Below are 27,448 nucleotides of genomic sequence, written 5' to 3' on the forward strand. Positions count from 1 at the left end.
GCCACTCTTCTCGAGCCTTTGGTAAAGCTTGCGTGTGCAAGAGTAGTGTATTGCCCTCTTCCCAGAAAAGAACAGTGGGAGCCTATCAGGTGTGTCTCCTGCAGGAGGACTATGTCAGGTTGGACTTTTAAGATAGTTAGATACTAATACTCGCTTGACTTTGTTCCCTAGTCCATTGACGTTCCATGTCATTACCGTGTATCTACCCTCAACAATAGCTAAAAAGGTACTGTAACATCATGTATCCAGCCCTCACCAGGAGCACAGCCTGTACCTCCCAGGCCTGACCCAATATCTGTATCCATGTGAACCAAGTGGAAAAAACAAACCCCCCCCCCCCCAAACTTGCCCCACAACAATTAACATCTCCCAACTGACCCCCACCATACACTCTTCTGATACCCACACCACCCCCAATTAGTCAATATGACAAATCTGGTACGGGTATTCCACCAAGAGGTCTGTAATGCAGCCATTGTTGAGCATTTACATACATACAGCGCACCGAAGAAGTGGAGCGTGACTACTCATCAATCGACAGGATACCAGCAAGAGCATGTGCGTGGAGAAAGGTTAGAAAGGTCATTAAAAGTGCACGTCAGTCTAAGAGGAAAATAATAAGACAGTATGCCTGAGACTTTACACAGCTTTAATTCCAATGTTTACAGCGCCCAGTGTACCAGCACACTCTGCAGTGTAGTGTGCTTACTTGAGGAATTTAAATACTGAAAACAATTTAGGAAATCATTTTATTAATATTCTAAGACAATGTCAAGTTGGATTCAGTTGAAACATTGTTTAATTAATAAACAAAAATCTCCACTTTAACATTGATTAGTTCTTGCCTTCATCAACATACAATTGTACCTACCTTCATAATTCGACATGGCAAATTCAAGTGTTTTAACCAGCTTGCGTAATTTTTACGAATGCCAGGAAAACCTGTGATGAGATGGAAGAACTGTCATTCAAGCGTTATAGTCATTGATGGTAAAAAGTATGATCCTGAAAGAAAGATGGCGTTCATAATGTTTGGCTTATTAGGAAATGAAGGCCAAGAAGTTTTCGATAACTTACCAGAGGTTGAACTGGCTCAAGGTCAATTTGTCTCAATGAACGAATTTGAGGAAGCATTAGAAAGGTTGGAAAGACATTTTACAGAAGCACCAAGTGTTATGGTAGAAAGACACGGCTTTTATATGAGGAAGCAACATGAACACGTGACCATTGAGCAATATATTGCAAGTTTGTGCATGCTAGCCACCTCAGGCGAATTTGGAGACTTGACGGAAATTTATCTGAAGAATCAGTTTGTGTTTCACTGTTTTTCAAAAAAAGTACCGGAGCGACTCTTAGCCTGTAGAACCCAACACTAAATGAGGTTATAGAAATAACTAAGGATATTGAAAGATCCTTACTTTCAACAAAAATATGATCTTCTGATAATGTACAATAAATCAGTTTGTGCAGTACATGAAAAGAAACGTGACTTAAGAAGTAACATCTTCTTTTACTTTTTTTAATGAGAAAAGCAAACTTATCAGACCTGAATCTAAAAAACCTATGATGCTTTACAGATCTGGGTAAAAAATACATTTAGGGAACCATGCTGGATGTCCAGCATTAGGGAAGAAATGTATGAAGTGTCAGAAAGTAGGTAAGGCTGTGGTGTATGGAGAAATGCAAAGATGTCTGGTAAGGTGAATTCAACTGAAGAGTTGGATGAAGAGATGTGCTCCAATATTATACTTGCAGTTGATAGCAAGACAGGCAAATTCAAAGGTCCATCAGGCATTGTTCATATAGGAAACATAAAATTAAACATTATGGCTGATTCAGGATCTCCCATTTCAATTTTAGCTGGCCATACCTTTTATAAAATGTGGAAAAATGTCAAGCTTACAGAACCAGATGTAAATCCATAAGCTTTTGGGAAGTTTGACATTAAAATGTTAATGATATACTGGATTTTAGGGAAGATCCATAAAAACCAAAACATATGTGGCTGTGAGAGGCAGGGATATTGTGGAATGGCAGGATCTTGTCAAGCTTAGTGGTTTACTCAAACCAGGGGCTTCAGAACCAATAGTATTAGATGATTTGCCTGTTCTCAGTGTGGAAATTGAGTTCAAGGATGGAGGGACAGAAGAAGTTTTAGACAGACATAGTAAAAAATGTGGAAAAATGTCAAGCTTAAAGAACCAGATGTAAATCCATAAGCGTTTGACAAGTTTGACATTAAAATGTTAGGGTATTTTAATGATATACTGGAGTTTGGGGACAATCCATAAAGACCAACATATATGTTGCTGTGAGAGGCAGGGATATTGTGGGATGGCAGGATCTTGGCAAGCTTAGTGGTTTACTCAAAGCAGGGGCTTCAGAACCAATAGTATTAGGTGATTTACCTGTTCTCAGTGTGGAACATGAGTTCAAGGATGCCGGGACAGAAGAAGTTTTAGACAGACATAGCAATGTGTTTTCACCACATATTGGTTGTGTAAAAGGGTTTGAGCATCATATCAGGTTAAAAGAAAATGCCATACTAGTAACCCACAAGGTTAGACAAGTGGCATTGTCTGTCAGACAAGAAGTAAAGGACTTGTTATCTATGGTATGCAATGATAATAGTATTGAGCAAACTTATTCTTCAGAGTGGATGTCAGCAGTGGTGGTCACAAAGAAAAAATTGTGACATAAGGCTTTGTGCAGAATTAGGATTGCCAAACAAAAAACACCATAATAGATTTTAAACCTCTACCAAAGACACAGGAAATGCTGAAGTCAGTCAAAGGGCCTTCATATTTTTCTATAATTGTTTTGAAGTCCACTTATTACCAGGTAACACTATTGGAAGGTTCAAGATATCTGACTACTTTTGTATAACCTTTTGGAGCCTTCCCAAATTTAAGATTACCTTTCCGTTTGGCATCTGCTGCCAGTGTCTTCCAAAAATGAGTGGAACATTTTTAGATGGTATGCAGGGCGTCCAAACCTTTCAAGAAGACATATTAGGATCCATGCAAGAACTGTTAAGAAGCATAATGAGATATTGGATAAGGTTTTAGAAATTCTTGTAAACAGAGGCATGACTGGCAGCAGATCCAGATGCAAGGTTTTGAAGACTGAAGTGGAATACTTGGACATACCGTGTCTTCAGCTGGCTCCACACCAAAATATGATTTAGTGAATTTGATTAGGGAAGTACCTACACCTACCATCAAATATGCTTTGAAATCATTCTTCGGCACAAGTGAGTACTATGCTCATTTATACACAGATCTGCTTTCTTGGTGGAACCATTAAGGAAATTGTTGAAACAGAACGCTACATTTGAAGGGGGGTAAAGGGAAGGAATTAAACAAGCCATTTTGAAAGCTCCAGCACTTCGGCCATATGATCTCAAATGTAGGAATATAATCACAGTAGATGCCATTGGCATAGGATTAAGAGCAATATTCAGTCAAGTGGTGATTAGGAAGGAGTACACCCAGTTAAGACCCAGTTGCATCTCACACAGATTGTCCAGCAGCTTTTGAGCGGATCCTAACTGAGATCAAGGATAATTTGACTACCTCGGTCTCGAGTGGGAAACGCATGAGGGTTCGCTGGTTCGATCACACATGTGCAAAGGCCCTTAGGAATCTTCACGATGACTTGAGGGCAATACCAAGAGACCAGAACTTGGTGAAGTCAGCCCCTTTGACCTATAAAAAGGCTAGATCAGATAGGCGACATCTATTGAGAGAGGAGGCATGGGAAAATGTGCAAAGAGTGTCAGGATCAAATAGCGGCAGGGACTTTTGGCATTTAATTAATGCCCCCTTTTTAAGAGAGGAAAATGAAATTTCGTTAGAATCCCATGTGGATGAGGACGCATGGGGTGAACGTTTAAAGTACTTTTTGAAAACGGGTCAGCCCACTGTTCTGTCTGTGTCACTCTTATCCCATCATCCTAGAGAGTTTTTAAGTTTTACTCAGGATGAAATGAAACTCGCCCTGCAAAAGATCTAAGGCCCCTGGTCCCGATAGAGTCCCGTTCGACTTCTTTTTGGATAACCAGGACCATCTTTTTGGATACCCAGAACTTTTGGGCTCTTTTACTCACAAATGTGTTTTAACACCATAGCGAGGACAGGTGCGTTGGCTTCCTGGAAGAAGTGGGTCATAATTCCAATCTTTAAGAAAGGAGAGAAGGCTACCCTAAAAAATTAAAAGCCCATATATTTATTAAACACAACAGCAAAGCTAATGGGGCGGGTATTATTGAACAGATTGGAGGAGTGCACCCTTGAAAAGAGCATAATAATTCCCAGCCAATATGGCTTAGAAAAGGAAAGAGAACAGTAGATCAGTGTCTCAATTTGAACTGCCATCGTCAGACAGCATGGGCTCAGCATCGTATCCTATGCCGACGACACACAGCTCATCCTCTCACTCACCAAGAATCCCAAAGACACCAGACTCTGCTTTCAGGAAGGAATGAAGAACGCGGCAGCCTGGATGAAAAACAGCTGGTTGAAGCTCAACTCAGAGAAAACCGAGGTCCTCATCCTCGGACGCTGCACTGCCGCATGGGACAACAACTGGTGGCCCCCGCCCTCAGAAGCCCACCCACCCCTACAGACCATGCTCGGAACCTCGGCATCATCCTCGACTCCTCCCTCTCAATGAACCGCCAGATCAACGTCGTCGCTTCCACTAGTTTCAACTGCCTTCGCATCCTCCGTAAGACCTTCAAATGGATACTCTCTGACTGCAGAAGGACCGTCACCCACGCACTCATAACCAGCAGACTGGACTACGGCAACACCCTCTATACCTGAATCAACAGAACTCTTCTACACAAACTCTAAACCATCGAGAACACCGCAGCCAAACTTGTCCTCGGAACTCTGTGGCACGAGCACATGACCCAACACTTACGTGGCATCCACTGGCTCCCAGTCGAGAAGAGGGTCACCTTCAAGCTCCTCACCCACGCCTACAAAGCCCTCAACAACATCAGACCCAGATACCTCAACAAGAGGAACTTCTGCTTCGCCGACCTTGCCCTGGCAGAGGTCCCCTGCATCCGCATAAACAAAACCGGAGGGAGAGCCTTCTCCAACATCGCAGCCAACATCTGGAATGAGCTCCCTGTGAACATCTAACTCTCCCCAACCCTGCACACGTTCAGTAAGGACCTCAAGACCTGTTTTTTAGACTGATTGGAAGCCGCTCCCCTCCAGCACCTTGAGACCCTCACAGGTGAGGAGCGCGCTATATAAACCCTGATTGATTAATTGATTGACTGATGATAACTGCGAAGTATACGGAGGCCAATAATGCACATTTGTACATTGCATTTATTAATTTATCAGCCGCCTTCGACTGTGTGGCTCACTGTAAGCTATGGCCTATAATGAAAGATATGGGTATGGAGACAGAGATAATTACTTTTATTTGAGAGATGTATACTGATGCTTTGGCTTCCGTACATTATGGGAAAAAGGGAGAACACACACGACATTTTAACATCACCCGTGGTGTGACAGGGATGTGTATTCACCCCAATTGTTTTTGCTTCATACACCAATACGGTGGAACCAGCCTTGGTAGATTCTACCCCAGATGTACCTTTTATTAAATCTTCTCCTGTCCCGATACTCCTCTATGCAGACAATGCAGTCCTTTTGGCACAAACTAGTAATGCACTCCAGAGACCTATAGAGGAGTATGTAACACTTTAGACATGAAAGTAAACCAAACCAAGTAATTTGTTCTTGTGGCGGGCACGAAATAAACAAAACATCCCACCCTGACTATTGAAGGCTGTAAACTTGAGATTGTGGATTCTTTTAATTACCTGGGGATTATTTTTAATAAGAAAAATACTTGGCTAGATATGGTGACTACTAGAACCAATGTAATGGAAAAAAGTATTGGAGGAATTTTTAGATACCTAAAGAAACTTGACTCTAAACCTCAAAATGCAATAAAAAAAATCTACAAGGCAAAAACAGTTGAACCAGATGACCGCATGAGAAACGAGGCACTACCTTTTTCGCTGATACACTTTCCTTGGCCTCCGAGCAAAAAAAAGCTGATAAAACACAGCCGTATTTTCATATAACTTTCAAACATATTGGGTTCAAATTATTAAGAACAGTTTCATGAACCAAGAATACTTACCTCTTGAGCCCTGAAGAAGTCCGATAAAGGACGAAACGCGTTGGCTGTTTTAATTTCAAGAACATGAATAAAGAATAAAACACAAACTTCAAAAGTTCTCATTGACTTCTTTAAAATTGGGAAAACATTGGTGTACTGTGGATTGTCTTGTTACATTGATATAGATACATGAAATTCGAAGGTCTATATTTGAACCTTCGAAGAGTTCGGGGCTAGATTGTGTATAATATTTTTGAGTGATAAAGGGATCTGACCTTTTGTCTCTCTTTTAGGACATAGGGGATTGTGTCCTAAGCCCCCTTGCACCTTCTTTTTGCTGCACACAAAACAAAATCTTGGGATTTCAGGACTGGTGCAGGCAACAATGCTTTGATCCTCATTTTAGTTTGCTGCTACCACTAGCTTAGTGACAGGACAAAGGAAAGGAGTCTCTCTCTAGTCTGCATTACTTAACGTAAGTTCTTACTTAATCAGCCCAAGCGAGCGCAAAGTTGCGAACAAGTATGATTAGGTAGCGCCAAGCACATAATATAAGATTTATAAACGTAACTTACCTTCATGTGAGCAGCATGAATGCTATTTGGGAAAGAAATCTTAGCAATAACATAGAACACATGTGATAATAATAATAATTAGCTACTCACCAAGCCGCGTGACCTCAACCTCTAGTAGATCCAGCAGGACCTGCTCTCGCTCTCGGTCCAGGATGTCGTACCACCTGTGTGTCAGCTGATTTTGGGTGTGCAGGACCCCAGAGCAGCGATACCCTGCCCGGCGCACCCTTGCCCACATCTGTTGGTGCTCTCAGAGCCCCTACCTAGACACAGGCCTGCCGCCTGCTGCCAGGGTAGAGGGGAGGTGTACACTGGGAGTAGGATTCTTCTTGTTTAATTATCAGTGCCTGTGGAGTAGGAATCCTATCTCTTTACTCTACCTCCCCTCGTTGTTAATTTTGGAGGGGAGGTGGCCCTGCACAAACAAAAACCTCTGCTGCCACCTCCACCTCTGAAAACAAGGCCCGTGGCTGCACCCCTTCTGGGTGCCTTCTTCCACAAGGAAGGTGGCTCTTCTTTGCCGTCTTTCTAGTGGCACAGGTCTCTGCCATGATGCTGGGGGGGCAGAAAATAAAATGTAGAAAGAATTAAAAATTTAAGGAAGAGGGGAACAAATTTAGGAAGGAAGTAGAGAGGAAAACAGTACAAAACTCATTAAAACACATACAAAAGTTGAAAAAGCAGCAAAATATACACTTAAGAGGACCCAGGGAAAGATAATAAATAAAAAAGAACAGAAAAAAGTTTTGGGAAATAAGGATTGAAAATATTTAGGGAGGGTTCAAAAAGTAGACTCCAGCACCATAACAGAGAAGAAAAGAAGTAGTTTGCACTATATTTTCTCCCAAACATGCAATACACATTGCTGTACGGCAGAAACATCGTGTGAACATGCAGGACAAGCAACTTGTCCGCTCGCGGTACTGCGCGTACCGCTGCAGAGTTTTTTTCCGCTTCAAGGAGTTCTGCGTAGCGCTGCAATGCGAACTCCGCCCAGACTTAGTTATGTGATGCAAGATAACAGTTGCTTTTAATGTATGCCTTTCATGTCCAAAATGTTATTGCTAATATCAACTGCCTGTTATATTTTTTACACTGTGGTACGTGTTTACGTCTTTCAATAAAAAGATTTGACATAAAAAAACTGTTCGGATGGATACTGATTGAGTGGCTTGGCACTGTAGTGAGGCTTTAATTGTTAGTCATCTGGACTATGGAAATGCTTTGTATATTGAAATGGCAGACAATCGGTTTACACATTTTCAGATGATTCAAAACGCAGCCACAAAACTTACCTGCAATAAAGACATATATAGTTCTGCCTCTGCCTGCCTAAAAACTCAGCACTGGCTGCCCACACGCAAAAGAGCTACGTTTAAGCTTCTCTTTTATACTCACAAGGCTTTGCACAACTCTGGCCCTTGGCTTCTAAGGCAGAAGGTTAAATTCTACCAACCTTCAAGAAATTTTAGATTGACAAACCTTGCCCTGGTCAAAACTGAAAGGATTAAGAAGGCCAGAGGAGGTGGTCGCTCACTTACCCACTTTGCAGCGGCTCATTGGAATGCTCTCCCTTTGGCTCTTCGCCTTACCAAGGATTACCTAGTATTTAAAAAAAATGAAAGCATGTTTTTTCCCAGTCGGATGCACCTACAGCTGCTTTCCTGCTGATTATACATTTGGCAGTCTCAGAGCCATGATATCCCTTTGGGGATGAATGCTAGTGCTCTATAAATACGTGAAATAAATGAAATTAGTCTCCTGGTACTGACCCTCTTTGGTCTTTCTACCTGGATCTGCTACTGCTGGCCCAGGTTGTGCTCATTCCTCTGGTACTAGTTGGTGCTCCCTGGCCCTCCTCATCATTATTGTCCTTGACCTTCTATTCCTTCTACACCTGGTGTTTCTGTTCCCTTGAGCTCTTGTCTATTGAGTCCAGTTCCCCCTGTTCCACATCCTCCTGGCCCTTCTAATCATTCTCACATGGTCCAGGTACCCCATGTCCTGTTTTTCATTGTCCTGTTCCTTATTACCTATGTATTCCTAGTCCCCTCTGGAATTGGTAACCCTGGTCCTTGTTTATTGTGTCTCCCTTAGCCTGTTTGTTGTTGTTTTGCTCCTCATGGCTCTGGTTATACTACCCTTCCTAGTGGTCCACATTCCAGCCCTTATTCACCTACCCGACATTATTTATTTAATTATTTATTTGATTTATATAGTGCATTATAACCCAGGGGTCTCTAAGCGCTTTGTCAGGGTCCGCTAAGCGATTCAGAAGGATACAGCTGGTCACAGATTAAAGGCAACCCCACGCTTGCTGGAAGAGCACAGTTTTTAATTTCTTTCGGAAAGGCAGCAGCTTAGTTTCTTTCCGCAGTTCCATTGGCAATTTATTCCAAAGAGCTGGGAGTGTGTGAGAGAAAGCACGACCTCCCACAGTAGCCAGTCTACAACGTGGCTGAACAAGGAGGGTAGCTTCTGCAGATCTGAGCGACCTCCCCGGCCTGTAGGGAGTCAGGCGTGATTTCATGTAGCTAGGTGCCCTACCATAAAGGGCTTTATGGACAATACATAGCCCCTTAAACATTAGCCTCTGCTTGACTGGCAGCCAATGTAGTTCACGCAAGAGGGGAGATGCATGAGTGTTCCTCGGCTTTTTAAAAATGAGTCTGGCGGCGTCGTTCATGACAACCTGCATTTTATTTAGAAGTCTTTGCGGTAGTCCTATGTACAACGAGTTGCCATAGTCCAGCCTGGCTAAAATCATAGCAGAGACCGCACTCCTAAGGGTGGAAAAGGACAACAACGAGGAAACTTTCCTGAGTTGTCGGAGGAGGCCGACGCAGGTGCCCACTACAGCCGTAACTTGTTTTTTCATCGACAGTTTACCGTCCACATGGATGCCCAGGCTCTTGACCACTGCCGCCGGTTCCGGGGGCATACCCAGCTCCCTAGGCCGAAATTGATCACTCCATGGGTTGCCAGCGATGGTAATTGGCAACACCTTGGTCTTATCCGGATTGATCTTTAGGGAGTTCCTGAACATCCAGTTAGCTGTGCTTCTCAAAATATTTTGCAATCATGCGAAGGCATCATGGCTATCATCCAGTTGGATGATGATTTGGGTGTCGTCCGCATAGTTATACACCTGGCAGTCCATTTGGTTGAGCATTAGAATCAGAGGCTGTAGATATACATTGAACAAAAGGGGTGACAGAGCAGACCCTTGCGGTACTCCTCAGGTGATCGATGTTGCGGTGGAAAGCAGGTCACCTAGTTGCACTCTCTGCATCCTCCCTTGAAGAAAGGATGTGAACCATGCAAGTGCTGTGCCCTGAATGCCGAACTCCCTCATCCGCGACAATAGTTGTTCATGACACACGGTATCAAATGCCGCGGAGAGGTCCAACAGCACCAGGGCACCCGGAGTTTTCTTTTCTGCTCTGTTCCTTAGCTCATCTACAATCGACAACATGACAAGCTCCGTGCTGTGATTCGCATGAAAACCTGCTTGATTCGGCTCTAACAGCATGTTACTTTCCAGGTGTTCCGACAGAGTGGTGAGAACGTGTTGCTCCAGTACTTTCGCCAGGAACGGCAGCTGGGAGATTGGTCTGAAATTTTTCAGACATTTCACGTCCGCCCCCGTTTTTTTTAGCAGGGGGATCAGCCGGGCTTCCTTAAAGGAGGCAGGCACTTGTCCTACCTGTAAAGATAGATTTAGGAGGCTCAGCACATCTTCCTCTATGCCAGGGAGTGCTAGTTTAAACACTTCAGGTGGGCACGGATCAGACCTGGAGCCCGACTTGACCCGCCCCATGAGAGAAGACAACCTCTCCTTTGTAATCAAGGGTAAGGTAGATAATGGGGTTATCACTGGCATTCTAACTGGCATGACCTGCAGCGGGCAGTCAATCTTGGGGGTCGCCGTGATTTCAGTAACAAGGTCAATAATTTTGTTAGTAAAAAAAGTCCTGAAATTTTTGGCAATCTTCCTGAATAAAGTCCGGAGTCTGTTCCTTATTTTTCCGAAGCTCCGTGAGGACTCGGAAGAATTCTTTCTGGGGATTCGTAGCAGTTGTAATCCTCTTCTCAAAAAACTCGGACTTCCTAGCTATGATCGCTTGCTTATAGCTAGTGAGTGCCTGTGTATATCTGCTCCGGGAGTCGGAACTGTAGTCCTTACGCCAGGCTCTTTCCAGTTTTCGTAGCCCGCGTTTCTTCTCTCTAAGTGGTTCATTATACCACGGGCCCCTCGTCCTCTGTCCACTAGGTTCATCCTACGGATTGGAGTCACTCGGTCCACGTCCTTTGTGAGTTTATCCATAAGTTCCTTGCAAAGGAACTCTGGATTATCTGTCCGGTTGTTACAAGGGGGGTTGGTTCGGAGTAGATGTACCATTTTATCTCCATCGATGTTTTTCCACTTCCTAACCGCCTTCCACCCTCCTCTAGTCGTTGTTGTTTGTTTGTCCACTAGTAGCTCACCTCTCACCAAATGGTGATCGGACCATACACATGGCTGGGCCGTTACCGCACCCTGCGCAGGGACTGTCATCCAAACCAAGTCTAGGGTATGTCCCTTGGCATGTGTCGGGCCCTTCACTTGTTGAACCAAATCTAGTGAAGTTAGCGCCTCCTCAATCTGTAACGCCTGACCTTCTTTCTGGACTTTTTCCCAATGGTAATTAAAATCACCCATTATGACTACTTTGTCATATCTCGAGCGAATGTCCTGGGCCAATCTCAGGAATAAATCGGGAAATTCCGGCGAAGCCCACGGGGGGCGATATACTAGCAGAATAATCAAGCAGTCTGTCCCCAGCTTCAGCTTAACACCCATCACCTCCGCGCCAGCCAGATTTTTGGTCAAAAACCTTTCGCTCAATAGGCGTGAGCTACACAGAAGGGCCACACCTCCCCCTCTCCTGGCTTCCGTTCTATTGTAGCAAAGTGCCGAGAAATCAGTTGGCAAAGAAGCTACAAGATCCGGCATTGAAGAGTCTTCTAGCCATGTTTCTGTTATTCCTAAAAGATCCAATTCTCCTTCTTCCAAAAGAGTAAAGACCTCTAGGTGATGGCGTTGAAGGGAGCGTGTATTGAGGAGGCCATAGCGCAGGCCTTGGACCTTAAGAGTGTCCTTCCGACCTGGATGGGAACTGGGGGCTTTCAATAAGCCTTCCTGCCTAAGTATAGTAGCACATCCCTGGCTGATGCCAATATTACCGGAATTAAAAGCCCCTAACTCACCGCTAGTGTAGATAATGCGCGGACCAGGGGTCGTGGCCCCGCGTCCCGTTTGGTCACGGATGGGCACAGATGGGCTTGCCTCTGGCGAGCCTCCGGCGTGCCCACGGCGTGCCCGCTGCGCGCGTGCGCTACGCGCTTGCATGGGGCAGGTTTAAATGGCCTCGAGCGTGCGAGGTCGTCAGGCAGCAACTAGCCTGTGAACAAAGATGGCGTCCCGACCCGGCACTTCCTCCCCCAAGATGGCTCCCACCCCAAAGGTAGCGACTAAAGACCCGCTAAACAGCGGTGCAGTTAACTATTAATGTGCAAGTGTGTCCTAACACAAACCCGGCAATATGCAGAGCCCACAAACTATATTAAAATTATTATCCTGCTCCTGCTGTTCCTAGACCCCCTCCACAGAGCCTTTAGTCAAGTAATGCCTCAAATCCTGTCTCCCAGATTTAAATATTTTTGGTTTAAAAACTGCTTCTGCTGAGACAGCACTGTCAATGACAGAAATGAGTGCTCAGAAGAGTCGGAACCTTGCCAGCTTAAAATACTGCTAAGCATTAAAAAAATTAAAACTATCTTTCCCAATGAGGAATTAGCATTGTGCAGGTGAGTAAAATGCCAATATAGCTGAAGGGGATGCATTGTGCAGGTGACTAAAATGTTAATATAGCTGAAGGGGCCACTCATACAGTGGGACGAGTAAGTATCCCTGCTTGGTGAATACTATAAACAAGTTTGTTTATTAACAGGCATCAGAGTCAATACAAAGTATTTGGAAAGCACACACTGTCACCCTTGGGGGTATCTGGGCACTGTGCCTGCATCGAAGAGCCAGGTCTTGAGTCTCTTTCTGAAGTCTGCTAGCGAGGGGGCTGCACGGGTAGTTCCAGGTCTTGTCAGCGATGTAGGAAAAGGAGCATCCACCGCAATGGCTGATACGGATGCGGGATATGTGTGAGGGTGAGTTGGGGAGGAGTGCAGGTATTTGGAGGTTTGGTGGGAGCTCAGTTGATGGTTGAAGTCGGCAGGTCATAGGTTGTGGAGGGCTTTTTTAGGCGGGTGTGAGGAACTTGAACTGGAATCTTTTCTGGATAGGGGGCTAGTGAAGATCTCTCAGGTGTGGGGCAATGTGGGTTCTTTTGTTGAGATTCAGGATGAGTCTTGCTGTGGTGTTTTCTATGGTCTGGAGTCTTCGTAGGAGCTGGGTGGGAATCCCAGCATAGAAGGTGTTGCTGTAGTTGAGGCAGCTGGTGAGGAGGGCCTGAGTGGCATTCTTTCTGGTGATGGTTGGAATCTTTCTGAAGATTCCGCTGTGGTCCCATGCGGAGGTGCTATTTCAGAAAATCAGTACTTCAATTTTGTCGAAGTTGAGTTGGAGGCAGTTGTCCCTCATCTATTTGGCTACATTGGTCATGGCTTTGCAGAAGTTAGTTTTGGCATTGGAGGGGTCCTCAGTGAGCGAGAGGATCAGTTGAGTGTTGTCTGTGTAGGAGATTATGTTGAATCAGTGGAATCTGACGACGTCTTCGAGGGGGTTCATGTAGATGTTGAACAGGGTTCAGCTGATGGATGATCCTTGAGTTACGACGCATATGATGTCTTTGGGTGCGGAGGTGAAGGGAAGCAGTTGGATGCTCTGTGTGCATCCTGTGAGGAAGAAGGCGATTCACTTGAGGGCTCCTGGCTGTATGTCTATGTGTGGAGTCTGGTGATGAGAGTTTTGTGGGAGATGGTGTTGAACGCTGTGGAGAGGTTGAGGAGGATCAGGGCCCCTATTTCTCCACGGTCGAGGAGTGATCTGATGTCATCGGACGGCAATCAGAGCAGTCTCAGTGCTGTGGTTTGCCCTGAATCCTGATTGTGAAGCATCTAGTTGGTGGTTTTGTTCCAGGAATTTGGTGAACTGCTGTTTCATGGCTTTCTCAAGTAATTTTGCCCAGTAGAGGCGCAGGTAGATCGGACGATAGTTATTAAAATCGCTGGAGTTGAAAGAGGAATTTTTTGCAATTTTCCATCTGTCAGAGAAGGTTGCAGTGGCAATGGAGGTGGCGAGGATGCTTGTGAGTAGCTTGCTGATTGAGTTTGTTGCGCTGCTGTAGAGGTGGTGGGGGCAGGGGTCAGTGGGCGCCCCAGAAGGGATGGAAAACATGATGGCTGAGGTGAACAGAGCAGTGAGCAGAGGCCAGTGACAGGCAGTGACAGACAGACAGGGCAGTGAGCGCGGCGTGCCTGGTGGTGTGCCATTGTTTCTCGAGTTGGTGGAAGTTGCACTTGGTGGTCCTAAGTTCTGGGGTGTACCAACTGGTGTATTGGAGGTCACAGTGAACAGTGAATTAGCCAGATGCATTACTTTCCTGTCTCCTGCTTTCACTTTCCCATTCCACAGAAGCCCCATTACTTAATTTAAGTCTTGCAAGTGTCCCAAAGCATTTTACCCGAAGCACCAATTGCCTCTTGAACATGTCCATCACTCTGGGTCCCTGCCACTACCTATCTTTCTGCTTTCCTTTCTTGCTGCTGCTTGACGACTGATGCTATTTTGCCATGGTTCGAAATACTAAGCAAGCACAACCCTAAGCACAACCAAGCCTAAAGCTAACACAAGGCCTTCCATAAGTAGCCCACAAAAGAACATATCCCTAAATCATCATCAAAAATAGAGGACCATGAATATTAAAAAAAACATATTCTCATTAGTGATAAAAATATTTATGTGGCACGCCTTAAAATCTTACTCATTATTCTTTGCAGACCGACATATACTCCTAGGCTGAAGAGCAAAATATCTGTGTGCCATATTCTAAAGCTTCTGAAATAGAAGCTGAAAAATAAGTTTAAATCCACATTTCCTTTCTGAAAATTAAAATAACAAATATTCTTATTTAAAATTTATTTTACAGTTTTTTCATCTGTAAATAATTCATGCACTTACCTTTGTGCAAACTAATGTACATTTGTGTATGCACTTACCTTCAAATGCCTCGGACATGTTGCCTCTCCATTACAAGATGGCTAACACCCTACCATTGCTTGTTGTACCCTATTCCTTACTGGCCGGATAAATAAAGACCTCCTTCACACTGTTTATCCAGCCGCCAATCAACTTGTACATAATGGCTACTATTTAGCGTGTGGCTGGCTAAACAGGAAAAATTATGTACTATTTTGACAGTCGCCAGTTAAATAGCAGAGATCAGGTACTATTTAGCCAGGTAAATAGCCACTTCCGTAGGTTCTATGTAAATTAGCAGAACAGTTACTGTATGAGACACTAGGATTTGTCTAGCTCTACAACCTATGGCCGGTGAATTATAGATTCACCTATCTTATTTTTTGACCCTGCACTTCCAACAGAGCCTCTCTCGTATTATAGACAAAGAATCTACCTTGAAAAAGTGGATGAAAAATTCAAGTCTTGAAAAAGCTTCATGCCATAAGAAACATGTTGCCATGTGGCATTTCATGATTGGATTTATAAACAACCTAAATATAGTTCTTTAGACAAATATGCTGAAAATATCAATGTTTTGTGACAGTTTGTTCATGTTTGTCTTGAAGAAGTCATGCCTCAGCACCCCTAGGGAGGGAAAGGCTTACCCTGGCACACCACGAAATATTATTAATATTTCATTAGCACCTTTTACAAATCTCTGGGTTTGTAACCATTTTATATGAGCACAGTGCTACAAAATGCAGCATTAGACCCTGACTTATTAATAGATTGTTTTCTAGAGGTGAGACGTGGGTGAACCATGTTAATGGAAATCCTCTTCACTGGATTCGCCCACTAAGTCAAATTTGCTGTCAGTAGTTACACCGCACCACATTCAAATCTGATCAGCCGCCACAAACATCACAATTGTTATGTGACCTCATATTAGTTGACAACATTGATATTGATCTTTCACATTTTGCTTTATTTTAAAGTTACACATCTTTTCAGGGAGGTTCAGTATTTTGGATTCAATTTCTGGAAAACAGTCTTCATATTATTCAGTCTTGGTTGTTAGATAGGCCAAATTTATAAAAGTTATCACAGAATGCACAACGTTGTTCTTCGTCTGTTTTTGCCATTTCCTACATGAAAACAAAAGCAGGTACAAAAATAAAACACTGGCCTCTGTAAACAAAGTATGGTCATATGGTTAAAAAGTCATTATCTGTGTAGAGTATAAAGTATCATCACAGCTTCGAAAAAGCTCTCATCAGGAATCCCAGAAGACAGAGGCACGTTCACACCAATTAGTTGCAGTAACTGTAAATCATTATATTAATATAAATCCAGTAAACAAAACGTTTTCTGGCAGAATTTCTACATTTCTACATTTTTCGAATATATTAAGAAAACCCGCCTTTACTAAATAGATACACATCAAAAGTCTCAAATATTACATTCCCTTTCTTCAATATTTAGACAAATTAAACATCATCCCTCACGTCTTGGATGCACCGCTTTCCTATTTCAAATGTAACTTAGGGCCAGCATGATATGACATTATACAATCTGACGTCATTCCTGGGAAGCTGAATTACGAAATCTTCTCAAAGGATTTTCTATCTAACAACAGTTTAGATTTTACCTAAACAATTAGGCAACTGAAAGCGCAGGGCCGGTCCTAGAACTCCTGGGGCCCCGGGCGAAAGAGAAGATGTGAGGCCCCTCTAATTTGCATATATCTTCCAGTCGCAGCCGGCATGACTCGCGGATGGAGGATCTCGCGGGAGTTCGGAAGGGGGGGTGGAGAACAGGATGCAGGCAGCCTCCCTCCCCTCCCCTAAGCCAATCATAATGCTGCAATGGCAGCGTTGTGATTGATCAGGATGCCGACCAGCCAGGCGCCTATGGGGAGGCCATTTTCCCCATGTAGGCTGCATTGCAGCCTACATAGAGAAAGGCCAGAGTGCGCATGACTGGTTTGGCCGAACAGTCAGCGCCCATCAGCAGTTGGCAAGGCAATCCTCTCCTGCCCTAAAACAGACCCGCCCGCCCCCAACGAAACACTTCTGCTTTCTCGCAGTGCTAGAAGCAGAAACATAAAATGGTTGTTTTAGCATTTTGTGTTTCTGCTTTTGTGAGAAAGTAGTGGGGCGTCGCTTCTCCGCCCTAGTGAAGGAGCCGCCCTTGGTAACATCAGAAGAAGTGATATCATAGAAAGTGACATCGCAGGACTATTGATCTTATTTGGCATCCCTGAAGAGACCTAACGTGGATATCAGTAAAATGGACAAAAAGATAAATATACAAAAGAAAAAAGTCCATATATTTTAAAACTGTTAAATGGATTACATTTGTCTCATTCGATGGAAAAGCTAGGTGCAGGTCTCACAAAGATGTATATTATTGATCACCGGAGTTTCATGACATTTTTGTTGTTGCCGAAAATTCCTGGAGACCAGGAAGGAGGCAGCAAGTGCTTTTAGAAACATAATATATTCTCAAACATGACCCAAAGTCAGTGCTCAATGCGATCTCACTGTTTGGACCGCCCTAGAGCCTCCCTGCTCAAGGGTCCTGTGATCTCAATGACAGAGTCACTGTTGCTCTAGGGTGTGCTGCTTCGTAGGCCTTCCCAAAAGACTGGCGGTGGGCTTCAATAGGGATTGTGGTAGACAGGCCTTCAAGGTTAACCCACACTTGCCACTGCTCGGGTTCACCTGCTGGTGCTAAGACACCAGGGCTTTTGAGGTCGTGCGTGGAAATGTGCTCCCTCAGGGAGATTGGTCTGGTGGACTGGTCATGAAGGCTGAACCTGGCTCCCCAGTTCCAAATTCGGCAGCTCTTACCATAGTGCCACATCCTCTTTCCACTGAACACTATACTACCCTACTGAGAGAAACTCGCACTGCCTTCAACTACAACCCAATTGTGCCCCGCTACTAACACCTAGAGGCGACTCATTTCAAATTACGCACTAGACAAGAGCAATATGTTGCCTAAAAAGAAAAGTGACAACATTCTGGAAAAAGCAAACACTCATAAGGAATGTAAGATTAATTAAAGCATGTGAAATATAAGCAGGAACAACATAGTTACCTTAACCCTTTAGCACTTATTCAGAAATGAATGAGTGCTTTTGTATGAAAAGTTAAGGCCATGACTACAGGGCCGGAACAGACCTGCTTCAATGCCCATTGAATATACCCTTACAAAACAAAAGCAATATGGTTTAAAAAGACCACATTTGTGAATACAGAGCAGCGGTATGCACTTTATTTTCCAGTCCGCTCATCAAGGAGGTATTGCAGTACATCCAGAAATGGTGCACTTCCCCACCTGGGGAAAACAATGCTGTTTAGAGAAAGACAAGAAAACAAAAGTAGCGCTTCACTGGTAAACTCTGTGTAGTGGCACTAATGTGATTTGGGTGTGAATAAAATCAATCTGGCCCCTTTTCGACCCACTCTGTCTTGCTTTAGGTATTTTTTACAGTTTGAATTTTTTATTTCTCTCTTTCCCAAGGCTGCACTTTAGAAGTGAAAAATGTCACAAAAAAGATGACCTTTCCAGCAAAAAAGTTTTTCTTTTTTGGATTCATTTCACAGGGGGAACAAATAAAGGAAAGGAAAAGAAAGAGGGAGTATTGGCTACAAGGCACTGGGAAGGGGGCCCCCGCACCCTGACATTGTAGATGTCTATAGTGCTTAGAGGCCCAGGGAAAGTGGGCCCCACACCTGGACCTTGCAGCTTGCTCTAGTGCTTCGAGGCCCAGGGAAAGGGGCCCCCTCCCCTGGGCCTGAAGCAGTAACAAGCACTTTCTTAAAACACTGCCCCAGCACCAGTTTCTCTGGCTGCTCCCTCCTCCCCTCACCCACTGCTCCTAACCTGTGTAGTCCTAGAAAGAAAGGGGCCTTCTGTCACCTAGCAACAAAATGCAGACATGGAATGGCTGGTACTTAAGAGAGGTGTTGCCTCGCCCCTGACACTCTGATCCCTAATTGCTGGCCCTGCCGCTTTGACTTCCCCACTCTGTTTGTCCCTCCCCCCACCCCTGCACCCCCAGGAATGCCACCACACGACACCAGACATCTCTGATGTGTATTGTAATGTGTGGGGAGGGGGCCCTGGTGGAGCAGGGGGGCCCCCTGCCTCTCACCTGAGCGCGAGGCCCTGGGCAGCTGCCCATACTTCCCATGCCTAGCGCCGGCCCTGTGAAAGCGCATACATGCTGTGCTGTACGGATAGGTGGAGGGGAAGAGTTTATGTTATACTGTGACTGTGGCTGTTTATTTGTGACTCCTTATAGGAACTTACCATGTGCATTGTCTGCTCACCTACGGTCACAGTACAGAGTACTAACCTTTCAATCCAATTACATGGAAATAATGAGGCAGTGAATCAAAAAACAGCTAGGATATTACTACATCATACCTTTTTATGAACACATTCTCAACCAAATTGAAAAAAAACCCCTTAAACTTTAACAGGATAATTGATGCTGATTAGGGACTGCAAACATATTCTTTCTTGCTCAAATTTAACAATCACTTTTTTCAATCAGTAGTTTTATACAGTTTTTGTTCACTGGTTAGTGATCTCAAAAAAAGAACCGTAAACATCTGTGGTCTTATGCAAATGTATCAATTACTTTTTCAATCACCTGTTGCTTGTTATCATCAATTTCTGTTCGATGTATGCTTACCATGCACAAACCCGATAAGCGATCATCTGCCATTGTCAACCTCAGCTAGGTTTTTACCCTTCTCATTGTACTGAAAGACCTTCCCACTGGGAATGGGAGAGCAATGAGAATTGCTTACTAGACTGATGGAAATAAATCTTTGTGGTTTAGCAAATCCAGAAATGCATTGTCAAACTGCTCATCCTTCCTTAACCAGATCTCAAACCACGTGACTGCTTCGGATTCCAGGTTTTCAATGTCGTAAATCTTTCTGATGTTTGCAATCTGGCATTTGTATTGTTCAAGTGTCATTTTTGCCATTTGTTTTGGCTAAAGTGAGAACAAACTGAAATGTTTCTTGTCTTTATTTCTAAACCTGCTTTCTAATGATCCAATGATAGAGTCCAAGTACGGCACATAGGTAGACTGGTGATAGTATTCTTCCACAGAAGAGGAACAAAAATCAGAATGAAATACTTGCCGGACACACTGTCTCGGAACACAAAGCTTGATGTTCAATGTTTCTGCTATTGGCTGAACATTTGAAAATTGCTTTTCTGTTTTTAGTCTGTGATCACAGAATACATTCGCAAGGTGTGTAATCACATGCAATACCTTCTGACTATCAAGCTGAACAGCTTGGAGAGCCTGGCTTACAGATTTCAATTGTGATGAGAAATTTGAAATAATGCAAAAGAGAAAGCTCACCTTGTATGAGAAACATGGGAATTGAAATGAAGAATCCTGACGTGTGTTCCTTGATGCTGTAGTGACCAGTTTGCTTAATTGTTTAAAAATCTATTCAAAGTTTGAGCACGGGAGACTTGAATCAATACCTATTGGGATCATCTAAAGCAAAGGAAGTTTGACTCCAATCCTTAAATTACAACATATCAACACATGGAACCTTTACGTATGGGAGGCCTAACAAAGAAAACAGATTCCTTTTGGAAGAATTAGAACACCTAAACCTTAGGGTCCTCACGGAATAACAGTCAGCAACATTCCTCCAGTGGCAAGCTTCTACACCGAACTAACAAGCTCGCTTTTAGAATATACGTTTGTCAGCCTCTCGTTGTTTACATATGTAACAGGTTTTAGAATGGGTGATAAGGAGGGCAGCGATCATCGTCCACAAGAAACTATTCTAGCAGGAACTGCTCTGTCTTGCATCCATCCTGCTCCACATTTTGGCTCAAGTTTTCAGCTAAATTACAAGAGGATCAAGTACATGGCAGAAAGCATAGAGTCCTTAACAGATACAGCAATCAATCTTTTACTCACCCAACCGTTCGAAAAGAACCTGATGTGTACCTGGGAATGCTTCACCATCAACCTCAGCAATTTAAAGGCTACAGACATAAAAACAAGGAGTTCTCCGGTGCTCGCACAAGGGAAAAAGACAACCAAGGCCAAAAAAGTGCAAATAAAAGTCCTTAAGAGAATGATAAACGGCTCATTAAGATCTCTGCGGCACGATCCAGGGAATATACCACTCCTCTCATCCCTGCGGCAACAAAGAACTCAACTAAAGAAGCTGAAATGGAACATCAGCAATAATTATGAACAGGACTTCTGGGCAAAACTCAAGTATAATTTAAAGCATAACGCCAGTGATCGCTTCTGGAAATCAGTAAACATAATTATTCACCCTCATCATGGGGAACTTAATTCCCACATTTTGGAGGAAACCTAGGCAAGTTACCTAATCTCCCATTTTAACAGTGAAAGCAACAGCTTGCCCAAACCGGAGCGGAGTAGAGCAGACTCGGCCAGACATGATACCAACACCGGAAGTAGGGAAGGAGGCATCAACTATTTTCCTGACTGCTCCGCTGCTATCCGATCAATGTCAAGGAACTCCTCCAAACCACCTGTTTTAATCCATCATCAGGGGAAAAGTCAAACACAGAGCATCCAACAATCAAGAAACAGATCAGGAAGGGAAAAAAGGACAGAGCGCCAGACCCGAATGGAATCCCACCTGCAGTCTTTAAATTAAGGCCAGACGAATGGGCAAAAGTACTCCTCCCACTATTTCGGGACATAAGACAACTGGGCAACATTCCAGACTAATGGAAAGGTTCAACGATCATTCCGATCCACAAAAAAGGCAGCAAGGCCTTGGCAAACAATTATCGGTTAGTTAAACAGCCTGACAATAAATTTAAACAAAACCAGGACCATGACAATCAACAGCAAACGGAAAAAGAGCTACCTATGGCACTTGGGCGGCATATATATTGAATCAGCGGAGTCCTATAAGTATCTGGGTGTCTACTTTGACAAGGAAGGATCATTTATCCGCCAACAAGAAGAGATCGAAAGGAAAGGGATGATCCTTGCCATAACCATGAAAAGTTTATCTGCCAAACTACTGGGTCCCACGCTGAGCCCTTTTCTAATAGTTGCAAGGCCCAAAATTCTACCTACAATCACCTATGGTAGCGAAGCGCTGTAAGGAAGAGATACCAATCTTTTGGATAAAACACTTGTAAAAGCACACAGAATAATGTTTAGCCTCCCGAACTACACCTCCCCAGCGCAACTTAGACTGGAGTTTGGCCTGGTAAAGCAAACCTGGGCCAGATATGGAGCATATATTAACTGTTGGAATAAAATCAGAACATCAACTGCCAATTCACTAAACCACCTCCAGTGGCAAGAGCTCCAACAGAGGGAGAAGTCACCCGCAAGATCGTATCTTCAGGAGACATTGGCAAATACAGGTTTATTGCCCCTGTGGAATTCACAGTACCATTACGTAACTATGAAGAAACTGATCTGGAAGTCGCTGAAGAAACAGTCACTGGTGGAGGATAAAGCTGCTTTTTTATCCAGAACACATGCCTGGATGACGGTGAATTCTTACAAGCCTAAAGCTACGACTTGGAGTGTTACCATGTACGCAGCATCTTCCACCATGGAAAAGGGCGCAGTCTTTTATAGTTTGCAGTTTGTGCAAAAACGGCCAGGGCGACATCATCCACACTATATGCTTGTGTACTGAGATGCTTCAAGAAAGGAGGCACCTGCTAAAAATCCCCTTTAATCAAAGAGGCATTCGGACAAGGAGACAAGCAGTTTTGGCTTGCTTCGGCCCAGCATTTCCTCAATTGAACACCAGGCTAGTCCGATTTCTTGAAGCGGCCAGAGCAAAAATGCCAAACTGCCATTAAAGATGTTTTGGGGCAAAGGAGACTTTAGATTATCTACTTTTACAGGGGGAGCAACAATCGCAGTAATGACCAGTAAACTTATACTGGCTTGCATGTTTAAATCTGTACCTTTTAAACTTGAATGTAACAGAAGTGATTCATTTTAATTATGCTGACATTTTTAATATTGTGAATTCATATTTTATACATGGTTCTATTTTACACATATATTGCATTGATTTTAAGTAACTCTGCAAATAAATAAAAGGAAACTGAAACTATTCAAAGTTTGAGCTACAAATTCTAATGCTCTTGTATTGTGCTGTACATCATGTTTCACTTATCAATGGCACATTGTGAATAAGAGATATTTTTGGACTCTCACTGAAAAACCTCATGATGGCTTTCACTGTGCCAACAGAATTCAGTATATTATGAAATGGAATATTAGAAACAACATTCAGGTCGTTAACAACCAAATTATGTTTAGGTGCAGCACAGTGAGCAAAAGAAGCTTTAGAATATTTTCCCTTCATTATGGCTTGAACACCATCTTAATTTCCTGCCAGTGTACAGCATCCATCATATCCTTGGCCGTGGAGTTTTCCTACATTTAATCCAAAGAACATTAGAACATGCATCCATAATCATATTTTCAATTGACATAGCCTTCATTTCGATTAAGGTTGCAAATCTAAGGAATTCTTCTCTGATGACAGCTATGGTGCTACTTGTTACAGGATCTCAATGTGCCATTTGTTCTTTTCTGAATATGCCAGCACTTTCATCAGCAATAATTGAAAATACATTTTACATATTGACTAAGTATACTAGACCTTCTCTTAATGGTTCTTCACATAATGTAATGAATTCATTTTTAATAAAAACTGAAGTATAATATGTATTAACCGGTGCATTCCCAAGATGGTCCTTTAGGATCACATCTCCTGCTTCAATATAAAATAGTTAGACATTGCAATTTTCCGGTTTTACTTTTTTCCCCACGTAAAGAAATGTAATGTGTACCACAAAATAAGATAGTAGAGAAAATTAGAAATAACATTTTCTAATTTACTTTAACTTGCCGCATCGTGAGCAGAGGAGCTGAGGAGAGGACGGACTGCTGATCGGAAGGGCCTGCAAGTCCCAGGGAGCCTCACTGGAATTGCCCACACCTGTGCCTGCCTATTGGGACCCTAAACATTGCTCGCGGCACCCGCTTCGCTGGACCTGCATCGTGAGCAGAGGAGCTGAGGAGAGGACAGACTGCTGATCGGAAGGGATTGCAAGTCCCAGGGAGCCTCACTGGAATTGCCCGCACCTGTGCCTGTCAGCTGGGACCCTACAACACTGCTCGCGGGAACCGCATCATGAGCAGAGGAGCTGAGGAGAGGACGGACTGCTTATTGGAAGGAACTGCAAGTCCCAGGGAGCCTCACTGGAATTGCCTGTACCTGCCTGCTGGGACCCTATAACACTGCTTGCGGCACCCATTTCGAAAGCCCGAGCAAAGGGCTGGGCCACCCCACTAACAATTGACTTAGTGCAAGCCATTTAATCCTTTTTGCGCAGTTGTCACTCAAGCTTGTTTGTATTTTATTGTTTTGTGTTACAACTTGGGACAATGAGCAAAGGAAAGCGTAAGGGGGGAAGAGGCCCTGGAGTAGTGGGACATTGGATGCGTTTCTTTCACGGGCTGAGTCTGTATTAATCCATGAGATCCAGTTGACTGAAAGGAGACTCCCACTAGAGCTCCAGAGACTCCCCAGTGGAATTGCACCAACTGTTTTATCCCCTATCCCGAACAAACGGTTTTATTTTAGTGCCCTCCCCCACGGAGTCACACCCCCTCAGTGTACCAGCAAAATGGGTCGCCCCCACCAGATAGTTTAGACTGTACTTCATCTACATCTCGTGAACCTTCCACCAAGGTAGTTACACGCCAGCAAAGAACCACACTGGCTTCCGTTGGTGAACCCAACCATAAAAAGAGGAAAGCACGTGGCCTGCCTAAAACTACGCATCAGGCATAAAAATTGGTGAAACGGAAGTCTGTAACACAAGGTTGTGAGGGAGGAGCAAAGGATGTACTGGGTTCTGAAAATAGGGGTAGTGGAAACACTAATAATACTAATAGCAATTATGAGTCTGACCTCCTGAATAGAGTTGAGGAGAAGCTTACTGCCCTCTTGGATCTGCTACTGCTAAAATGGTCAGGAATAGACAAGAGACTGGCTATAATGGAGCAGCATTTACTCAGTACTTCCCAATCATCGAGTGGGACAGGGCAAGCTGGTTTGACCGAAGATAGACAGGGAAGGGTTGCCGAATCCAGATTACCAACAAGCGTAGCTACATTAACTCCTTTTGTCGAGACAAGGCCCTCTGCGGTTAACTCCATAGTAATCCCTCCACCAAATGTCACCACAACACACAAGGTAGGTCTGGTAGGTTCCCGGTTTTCTCAGCAGTCACGGGGGTGGCGAATGATAGTATGTCCCTCCATCTCCCACCTTAAGCGACTCCTTATACTCCTTGTATTAGCTAATGTTCCAAAGCTTCCTCCCTGAGCCCATGAACATTGGTCTTCACTAAAGAATAAGGCTTTGCATCTGTTAAAAGCTAGATCAAGGGTTGGGAATGCATTATTCCGCGAATTCAAAATGATCCGAAGAATTCCCTGGGTTGGTAGACCCCGAAAGGCGCTCATGGGAGATTGTGTGGTTATAAGCTTTAGGTACCTACACCTGGTTCAGACCATTCTGGACAGGGTAGGGACTGGTTATTTAACCAAGGATGACATCAACATTCTCCCCCTGGGGTTTTTCTACCAGCCCCGTGATGAACATGCAAGAGGTAGGGGAGAATTGATGGATCCAAACTTTGAACAGGGCCTTTATAAATATGCGGTCCCTATATGTAATAGGTTTGAAGCTCTTTCCACACTGGAGGAAATAGATTGACTTGGACACAATCTAAGTACTACTAGTCCAGACACACACCTATCTAAGGAACAGCGCGTGCTTGACCTCGTAATAGACAACCATAATAATGAAGTACCTATTTTAACAACAACAATTAATAACCGGAGTGAAAGAGCTATGAGAAAAACATGGAGGGCAAGATAGGGTACAGTGATCCTCCACAAATAAGTATTCCGTTATGTGAGGGGGACCCAGGTTGTAGTAGGCCTACTGCATGTAAAGCTAAAAAGTCATATTTTATCCCTGACTTAAAACTAGTTTATTGGATTATAGCTGGGTTATGTTAAAAAATATCCTCCTTGGACTGGTCTACCTTCATTGAAGGCCACAACATGATGGCCTTCCAGGAAACCTGGGCCTTGGACAAAGTCTATCGACAGGGTTTTATAAATGTTTCAAAAACCGCACAAGGAGGGCAGAGGGGAAGGCCCATGGAGGTACTCACAACATGGGTGAGGCAGTCAGACCAGTATAGGGTGGAAGAACTGTATATTGACAGCAGGGACATACTTATAATTAGAATACAAATGGCAGAAGTCCCCGACTTGTTGCTCATTAATGTTTATGCCAGGGGTATTCCAGGTGGGAAAGCTTCTCCTACCATAGCTCTTTTAGACATGTTTTTAAATGAACCCAGAGGTGTAAGCAAAATGATAATCGCTGGAGACTTTAATTGCTTTTTCGAGCCCCTCGATGACAATGATGTTAATCTTAGTGGTGAGGAGGATAGCCAGTGGAATATAACGCATTTGGATCTTCCTCCTATTAAAAAATGGACAGGAGCTGCCCTACAGTTGAAAGTCTTTTGTTTAGAACAGGGGGTTCGGGCTGTAAATGGGAGGTCCGCTTCAGATAGGCAGGGCTCGCAAACCTTTAACAACGGGTTGCAAAGTAGTCGCATTGATTTTATTTTCCTTAACAAGGAATTTTGGCCCTCCCTAGTAGATATGGTAGTTCGGGAGGGGACAGAGAGCGACCATAACCCCCCTAGTACTCTCCATGCAGATCGAAGGCATTTCTATTGTTGTCAGCCAGGTGCCTGGAACTGCTTATGTAGAAGTACATTTAACTAATGACACAAGAAGAGTTAAATGGAATAAAGTTATCAAAAAAGCAGAACACTTACAGCAGATGAGTGAGTTAGTGGCTAAAGCGACAGCTATGCTTCATAACTGTGCAACTCAAGAGAAGGTGAACGCAAAAGTACCACAGGTCCACAGTGATTTGTTTAATAAGCTTAAATGCTTTTTTACTACTATGGTAAAAAAAACTGAGGTATTTCGGCCAAAAGGCTGCTGCTTGGTATGGTCAATCCTGTAGAAAAGCTTATAGAATTTTAGTTAGTGCAATAAGATCCAAGAACCGGGGAGATATAAGAATGGCTAGGGCAAGGTATAAAATGGCCCAACTAATAGCAAAAAGGGAATGGGATGAACAACACTGGGCAGAGCTGCGCTAGGCTTGTTCGGAGAGAAGTATGGTCACGGTCTGGCATCTTGTGAAAAGGGGCCGGGGCGAACCGAGCCGTATGCCAGTGAACCACGTAACCCCCGAGCAGTGGGTATCTCATTATAAGGCCCAGTTTGCAATTTCAAACCCTGCACAGGAAAAATGTGATTTACCAGTTCCTGAAACTAAGAAAGAGGTGGAATTAGCTTTAAAAACAGTCCCAAGAGGCAGGGCACCTGGGTTGGACTGTATTCCGGCGGATCTGT

At 43.8% G+C, this 27,448-nt stretch overlaps 1 protein-coding gene across 1 annotated transcript in view; it reads right to left on the reverse strand.

Moving 5' to 3' along the window:
• Nucleotides 1-15,965: 15,965 nt before the first annotated feature.
• The window catches only part of LOC147705887 (uncharacterized), a 198,702-nt gene continuing 187,219 nt past the window's right edge, over nucleotides 15,966-27,448 (reverse strand). The window contains exon 4 of the mRNA XM_086929573.1: nucleotides 15,966-16,049. Within this exon, the coding sequence (XP_086785699.1) occupies nucleotides 15,966-16,049 (84 nt within the window). The remainder of the gene's footprint in view (nucleotides 16,050-27,448) is intronic.

This window comes from Lissotriton vulgaris, chromosome 7, assembly GCF_964263255.1.
Source record: "Lissotriton vulgaris chromosome 7, aLisVul1.2, whole genome shotgun sequence".
NCBI lineage: Eukaryota > Metazoa > Chordata > Amphibia > Caudata > Salamandridae > Lissotriton > Lissotriton vulgaris.